The following is an 8,693-nucleotide window of genomic DNA, read 5'->3' on the forward strand; positions in this document are numbered from 1 at the left end:
ACCAGTAGTTACCTTAATGTATAGATAGACAAAAGAAACAATAAAATTTATGTTCATATAAAGTGAGGAAGTGTATGGCTCACAAATTTATTTCTCTTACTAATTTTATTAGTTTATGATTGGGAGCAAAAGAATTGTTATGCAACTGAGGAGATTAGCGGAGATTGCTGGAATAACTCAAAATAATTTTCAGGGGTAGCATTGTGCAGAGATAAATGTCCAATCCAGATAAAACATGTCTTTTAACCACTGAACCCCCTTCAATACCAACCCACCTGAAACCATCTCTGGTTCTGCCACACAAGTTTCCTATTTTAAAGTGATCTAATTTAGAACTTCCCATCAAAATTTCATGCTAATTTATCTTCCAATCACTTGCTTAATAATGACATTTTGATAAATTCTTCATTATTACTCTTTTACTTGTTTCAGTCATTTGACTGCGGCCATGCTGGAGCACCGCCTTTAGTCGAGAAAATCGACCCCAGGACTTATTCTTTGTAAGCCTAGTACTTATTCCATCAGTCTCTTTTGCTGAACCGCTAAGTTATGGGGACATAAACAAACCAGCACATCGGTTGTCAAATGATGTTGGGGGGACAAACACAGACACACAAACACATGACGGGCTTCTTTCAGTTTCCGTCTACCAAATCCACTCACAAGGCTTTGGTCGGCCCGAGGCTATAGTACAAGACACTTGCCCAAGGTGCCACGCAGTGGGACTGAACCCGGAACCATGTGGTTGGTAAGCAAGCTAATGTATTTAAACACAAATATGCTCACAAAAAGGGCTAAGCAAATATAGAAAAATTGACGTATACACTAACTCCACAAATCAATATGGCTCATATTTTATTTACAATCTCGATAGCTTTAATTGAATAGTTCTGTAAATTTTGTACGAGGGAAAGGGGGTTATACCATGTTTTTCACTTCAGTTATTTTTTAATAACTTTCAGTGATTCGTTCTGTGGGCTAATGACCAAGCTAGGAACAAATGGTTATGTGTCTAGAAGAAAAGAGCCCCCAACAATAGATGTGGCAATATATCAATCCAAAGGCCTGTGTCCAACCCACAGAGCTAGATTTTTGTACATCTGAACAATATTCACATTAGTACATAATCTGGTTCAGCTTAACAATCTATACTAAGTATCAAATTTATTTTAAGCAATCAATCAATCAAACAACAGCTGAATGTGTAAAGGATTAAAATTTTTTTTTGAAATAAAAAAGCAGCTTTAAAGTGGACCACTAAAGACTTATTTTAATCAATATATTGAACACACATGGTAATTTTGCAATCCTTGATTGTCAACTTTTACTGCAAGTAGCACAAATACCCGACCACTGCCTGTGGTTATTAATTCTTCAAATAAATACCATCACATGAATTCACTATTTTTGGGAATAATTATTTTTTTTTTTTTAATGCTGATAATTTTTTATTGGTCCAAGAATGCGGAATTGCTACATCCAAGCCAAGCAGAAGACAGTTCAAGTTCTAGCTACACAAAAATGAGTGAAAAATTAATAACAATTACCATAATAATTTCACGTCCACTTTTTCGTGGTTGCATGAGTCAGGCAGAATTTTTGGAGGTAGATTTTCTGCAATCAGATACCCTTTTTATCACTAACACTCACCCCTTTACCTTCTGTTTTTTTTATTGTTGTTGTTTATTACAATTAGAATTAGTTGGAAGAATTTGTTGTTAATCTAAACAGCTATCTAAATTATTAGAAGTACATTTATTGTCACCAGGAAACGTTACATGGCAGCAGTGTTTCTCATAGGAGAGGCAGTTCAACCTCTGGCAGAATTGTGAAAGGATTTAAAAGAAGGGAACACAAATTGTCAATTGTAACAAAATTAAGCCAGTTGACATCAATAAAGTTCAGAACTCTTTATAACATACCTAAAACTCAACAGCAGGTCTCTCTTCTATTAACAGCAACAAAATATACACAAAACAAAACTGGGAGATCTTTGTGAGGTGAGGTAGATTATCAAACTCATCATCATCATCAGTATTAACTGACCCCTACTCATATTTGTAGTTTCTCGTCATTTCTCTTCTACTATTATCATTATCATTGTTCGATCACCATTATCATTGTAATCAGAATATGAACCATAGGAGAGACATTCAAGGAAATGGAGAATTGATACTGGTGTGGTACTTACCATCGATAATCTTCAGCATTGAGCAGGAAATATGTACAGACAATGGTCACACAAATGGTAACAATGGCAAGGATCAGAAATACCAGTAACATAAAGCCATAGACATAATAGATCTTATAGGCCCAGAATGATGTGAAGATAAAGTACCTGAAATAGAAAGAGAACTGAGATGCAGCCAATGTTGGAATGTAATGTAAGGTTGAACATAGCAACCAAGAGGTTCTATGCTGTCTCCTGAGATAGGGGGGGGGGGCAATATTAAAGGCGAGTGGAATGGAGATGTTAACACAGGAAATACAGGTGTTCAAAGGAGACTGGAGGAAGGAGGTCACAAACAGAGAAGAATAGAGAGGGAGAAAAAGACAAGAGATAAAGGAAGAGAATGAGAGAGGAAAGATAAAATGGTGAGACAGAAAGGCAGAGAGAGATTAAGAAAGCAGAAGGGAGAAAATAGTAAGAAGAGAAAAGACCAGAGAAAATAAGAATTGTAAGGCACAATCAATGAAGGCATAAAGAGAATGCCAATTTCAAGAGCATGAGAGAGAGAGAGAGAGAGAGAGAGAGAGAGAAAAAGACGGGCAGGAACAGACATATTAAAAGGAAACATCTAAAGTCATGGTCAAAGATCAAAGAAAAACTTACATTTCAATGAAGATGGAACCAAACGGAAGAACTCCACCCAGTATAATGATCACAGCTGGTTCCATAAACCTGGATAGAAACAATAGCAGGATTGTTATTATAATAATAATAATGATGATGATCATCATCATCATCGTCTAACGTCCGCTTTCCATGCTAGCATGGGTTGGACGATTTGACTGAGGACTGGTGAAACCAGATGGCTACACCAGGCTCCAAGTGGAAATAAATTACTATTATCATTATTATTATGTAAGGTGATGAGCTGGCAGAATCATTAGCATGCTGGACGAAATGCTTAGTGGCATTTCACCAATCACTATGTTCTGAGTTCAAATTCTGCTGAGGTCAACTTTGCCTTTCATCCTTTCAAGGTTGATATATCAAGTACCAGTAAAACATTGGGGTCGACGTAATCAACTAGTCCCCTTCTACCAAATTTGATGCCTTGAGTCTCCAGTAGAAAGTATTATTATTATTATTATTATTATTATTAAGGTGGCAAGGTAGCAGAATCATTAGCATCTTGAATTCAAATACTGCCAAGGTTGACTTTGCCTTACATCCTTTTGGGGTCAATAAATTAAGTACCAGTGAAACACTAGGGTCAATATAATCGACTGGTCCCCTCCCTGCAAATTTTAGGATTTGTGCCTTTAGTAGAAAGGACTATTATTAATATTATTAGGGCAGTAAGCTGGCTGAATCTTTAGCATGCTTGTACATGCTACATAACCACGTCTGCACCTGGTTTTATAAACTCTGTACATACTAATGAAGCATCTGTAATATCATCATCATTTAACATCTATTTGCCATGCTGGCAGGGATTGGATGGCTTGACAAGAGCTGACAAGGCCTGTAGCTGCTCCTGGTTCCATAGTCTGTTTTGGTCTGGTTTCTACAGCTGGATGCCCTTCCTAATGCCAGCCACTTTACAGTGTAGACTGGATGCTTTGGCACCAGCATCAGTGCTTTTTATATGGCACTGTCATGATTATAACTATTTTATTTTTCAAAATTAGCTTTTGCAAAGACATGTGACATTTCTACCATTGGTAATACAGGAGAAATGGAAAGGCGCCAACTGAAATCAGAATGCTAACTGAACTTGTCAAAGGTTTACCCCAGCTCTTTAGGACTTCCTATTTTTATGAATCAAAACAGGAAATGGCAGAGATACACATTTTCCTGACTCGAGTCAATAAAGTTACTGATTTCAGTTAATATTCTGCCTACAATGTCGGGTCGTCAGTGACTCCCCACATTCTTAACATGGCACAAAATAGGCTTGGTAAACCAGGTGTTAGAGGTATGATGCAGTTATGGTAACAAGATTTGAATCGACATCCATTTTTTTCCCCACTAACCCAGCACCTGAATCACTGAGTTTGCAAATACCTACATTGAATAAAAAAATGTTTTTAAATAAATAAGAAACTAAGTTTTTAATTTGGAGCATGGTTTACTTACCATTTCTTCTCTGGAATTGGTCTCGGCACAGCATTGATACGGCAAGGATAGTTGGGCTGTCCAGCTAAGTTCCTCCCAAGAACAGTCCCGACCAAAGTCAATGGTAAAATGACAAACAAGCAAATGCATGTTATAGCAACCTGCCAATACAAAATAAAGTAATATATGTAATGTATGTAAAGGGATGGAAGCAGAAAGAAATAGCTATAAAGAGAGGGAGGAAGAAACAGAGGGAAAGAGAGAGAGAATGACTCATTCATGTGGTGGTGGAATCCAAACACCCTCAGTGAATGGATGGTTCTAAATTCCATAAGTACGCATGCATGCTGGAGATACCAAAAACAGTGTAGCATGAACAGACAGTCATAGAAGTCGTTTGAAAGGGGCCGGATTCTAACAAGCGATGCAGACAAGTGCATTCGCAACAAAGAAAGGCTGCCGTGTTCCATGACTTTGGTGTCAACCAAATCCACTTTTCTTTACATTTTCAAAATGCATAGAGATGACTAATTCATCACCGATTTGTTTATCAATGTGTATTTTGGAGGCTATCCTCCATGGTAAATGAGGATAGATATACAGTGTTATTAGAGCAATCAGTAAGTGGACAGAAAGGAAAAGGAAAGACTAAAAACAGAGAAATGATATGACTTACCATAGTGCCAAATGGAATTGCTCTGGATGCATGGTAATAAATGGCTATGAAGTTGATGAAAAAGGCTGTACCACACACCAAAATAGGGAGGAGAAAGGCACTAAGCATCATTTGCTTGATCCATACTTTACCTAAAAGAAAATAGTTAACGATATAGTAATGTTATCAGTCCGAATAAGCTCCCTCAACAAATCACAGAAATTTAGTTTGATTAATTTACTACAAATGCTAGTCAAAAGGATGATTAAAAAAAAAAAACAAGAATGTAAATCAGTGAGGGATACAAATTATCCTAGTATTGCCAGTGCCCCTGGACTGGCTTGTGCGGGTGGCACATAAAAGACACCATTTCGAGCGTGGCCGTTGCCAATATCGCCTGACTGGCCTTCGTGCAGGTGACACGTAAAAGCACCTACTACACTCTCTGAGTGGTTGGCATTAGGAAGGGCATCCAGCTGTAGAAACTCTGCCAAATTTAGATTGGAGGCTGGTGTTGCCATCCGGTTTCACCAGTCCTCAGTCAAATCGTCCAACCCATGCTAGCATGGAAAGCGGATGTTAAACGATGATGATGATGAAGGCTTTATTTAGTTGTTTTATGTAATTTCAACATCCAAACGTGGCCAATGCCAGTACTCACTGACTGGCTCTTGTGCTGGTGGCACATAAAAAACACAATCCAAACATGACCAATGCCCGGCTCGCCTGACTGGCTCCTGTGCCGGTGAAACGTAAAAAGCACACACTACACTCTCGGAGTGGTTGGCTTTGGGAAGGGCATCCAGCTGTAGAAACATTGCCAGATCAGATTGGAGCCTAATGCTGTCGCTGGCTCTCCAGACCTCAGTCAAACCGTCCGAGCCATGCCAGCATGGAAAACAGACATTAAACGATGATGATGATGATGACTGAGTTGCTAGAATAGAGTTGTTAGAACAGGGTAGATAATAAGAAATAAGGAAGTTAGAAGGTGTGCCAATAGTTTCTGACAGCTGTTTCAAGAACAGATGCACAAATGGTGCACTTCCCAGCAAACAAAGATAAGATATTCATATAGCAGCAGTCTATACCATCTTCAGAAAGAAGAAATAAGGCAGTTCCTCAATCACTTTACAGAGTGTATTGTATGCTTTTTACATAACACCATCACCAGAGCTTTTACGTGGTGCCATCACCAGTGCTTTTTACACAGCACCATCACTAGTGCATTTAACGTGATGTCAGCACCAGAGCTTTTTACGCAGCACCATCACCAATGCTTCTAACATGGCATCATCACCAATGCTTCTAACATAGCACCATCACTTGTGCGTTTAACGTGATGCCAACATCAGAGTTTTTTATGTGACACCAGCACCGACAAGGTGATTAAGTACCTTACAAAAGATAAAAACCCCTCAACTGGAGAGTTTTGTCTTGCAAATAATTCTAAGTTTTTTCGCATTCAATTTTACATAACCATAAATACATTACTTAGAAGATCCCTCACTGATGCGTAAACTAGAAGTAGTTTTGAAGGGGGAAGAAAGAAATAAAAGAAATGAGCAAAGGACGCATGAAGAAAATAAGAAATCATAGCGCATGGAATCTATGTATTACCTCCCATACGAGCATAAAGACTGCCACCAAAATAGCCATTTACAGGAGCTGTGGCAGCATATACAAATATAGCAGTACTCAGCAGAGATCCTCGCCTGCAGAGAGAAAAAGAGAAGTAAAGATAAGACAATTCAGAAAACAATTTATTTTATAAAAACAAATATAGTTGAATAGTCTGGCAACAAAATAGTGTCAAAAATGGATTTTGTTTATCAGTCTAGCAATATGAGAAATGTGACATGTGTTTGTAAGAACCGGCTAACAATGTGTTACATCTCTATAGTCCAGTTATGGGCCTTTTATTTTGACATTGGTACGTGATTGCCCATATGTTACCATGTACAATAAATCAATTCAAAATAACTATGATAATGTACAACAGAAGAGAAATGACAAACTACTCACTCAGTGTAAAGTTCTCCCAAAATGGCAAACGAGATAACACAAGTAGCAACGACCCCTATGTGGTAACCTGTGCCGACCAATGCTGAAAACAACATTGGATGGGAAGCTGGACGGAATACATCCCCATGGACCTGTTTCCAACCATACTCATCACCAAGATCTTTCTCCTAAAAATCAAGAAGAAACATTAACAATAAAACAACCATCATTCTAAGATCATATTGAAGGTCCCTACGTGAAATACCAGTTTACTCTTGAGTTTACCCCTGGATCAGTTCCAAGCACAGCAGTTATTACACAAGCATGAATTACAAACATAAATTACAACTGGATACAAAATTGTTTAGTGCATCAACATCAGTGACAACTCATCTCTTCTTCTTAGCTCATTTATTCCTGGAAGGGTCATGGGGGCAGAGTCCTCCAGTATGCCTGTTAGAAGCAACTGCTCCCCAAGTGAGACCAATCAAGCTCATGGACGCTATCCAATGATCTAGCTAGTGATCTACCCCTAGGTCTCTTGCAGGTTGGTTTTGCTGTTAAAACTTGTCTAGCAATTCTTTCCCTCCTGAGACAGCCTTACCACATGTCTGTAGTACAGGAGTTGTGATCTCTCAATTCGGAGAAGCAGTGGCTCTGCCTGGAGTGCCTCTCTGATCTTCAAACTCCACACCCTATCAAGTAACTTTACTCCAAAGACCCTTTGGAGGAACCCCTTCTCAGCGGCTATAATTCTCTCCTGCAATAATTAGCCAACGCTTTTGACATTCAAACACTCCGACAATACCTGCCCATGTACTTATTTAATCTGTCTCTAAAATCTCTCTAAGTAAATTTAATTTGGTTTTGAATTCTTCAACCATCATCCGTTTTCCATGCTGGCATGGGTTGGACAGTTTGACAGGAGCTGGCAAGCCAGAGGACTGAACCAGACCCCAATCATATGTTTTGGCATAGTTTCTACAGCTGGAATCCATTCCTAATGCCAACCACTTTACAGAGTGTACTGGGTGCTTTTTATGAGGCACAAACATGGCTGCTCTTTACGTGGCACCAGCACAGGTGCTTCATACGTGGAGCCAACACAAGTACTTTTTACAAGGTGTCAGTATGTAATGGAGAATAAAATATCAAACTCAAGCAATCTGTTCTATTTAACAATAGCTTTCTGCTTAACTCTTCTTCTCTATCTCACACCGTAACCCCTTGCCACGAAAGATTGATTTACAAATTCATACATTTCAACAAGGACAAATTAGGTAACTATCAAAAACCTCACTAACACGACGTTGAATATATTCCAACTAGGTCACAGTTTCTATCAATAGTACAAAACCAGGAGAAACTTTAAGATCCTGATAGTTGACAAAACATTTATTTACTATAACTGTTTTGCTAACAGCAGATGTGTCTATTTGCAAAACTACAGATGGTCTGGAGTTGTCATGTTGGCATCAATAAACTATCCCACATGGTACATAAAACATAGTCAAACTCAGTAGACGTAAAGCTAACTAAGAGCACGATCAGTATTGGGTAAAAATCACAAACATGAAGGGCAACAGCTGCTCGGTTTTTCTTTTCCTCTACCTTTCTAAACTAGTTAGCTGCGCTGCATACCCTCATCAGAGACTCACCTGGCCCGGCTTGGCAAGCATTTAAGCTGAACCTCAACCAGTCTGAGAAGGAATACAAAAGGAGGGAGGGGGAGAAAAGGAGGGGGATAGA

General features: G+C 38.7%; 1 protein-coding gene across 1 annotated transcript in view; it reads right to left on the reverse strand.

Annotated features, from left to right (window-relative positions):
* LOC106882708 (transmembrane 9 superfamily member 3) overlaps positions 1–8,693 on the reverse strand; it is a 51,597-nt gene that overhangs the window by 5,810 nt on the left and 37,094 nt on the right. The window contains exons 7-12 of the mRNA XM_014933472.2: positions 6,966–7,132; positions 6,561–6,655; positions 4,962–5,092; positions 4,307–4,446; positions 2,834–2,902; positions 2,192–2,338 (exon numbers count right to left, since the gene is read on the reverse strand). Of these exons, the coding sequence (XP_014788958.1) occupies positions 2,192–2,338; positions 2,834–2,902; positions 4,307–4,446; positions 4,962–5,092; positions 6,561–6,655; positions 6,966–7,132 (749 nt within the window). The remainder of the gene's footprint in view (positions 1–2,191; positions 2,339–2,833; positions 2,903–4,306; positions 4,447–4,961; positions 5,093–6,560; positions 6,656–6,965; positions 7,133–8,693) is intronic.

This window comes from Octopus bimaculoides, chromosome 9 (genome assembly GCF_001194135.2).
Source record: "Octopus bimaculoides isolate UCB-OBI-ISO-001 chromosome 9, ASM119413v2, whole genome shotgun sequence".
In the NCBI taxonomy this organism is placed as follows: Eukaryota; Metazoa; Mollusca; class Cephalopoda; order Octopoda; family Octopodidae; genus Octopus; species Octopus bimaculoides.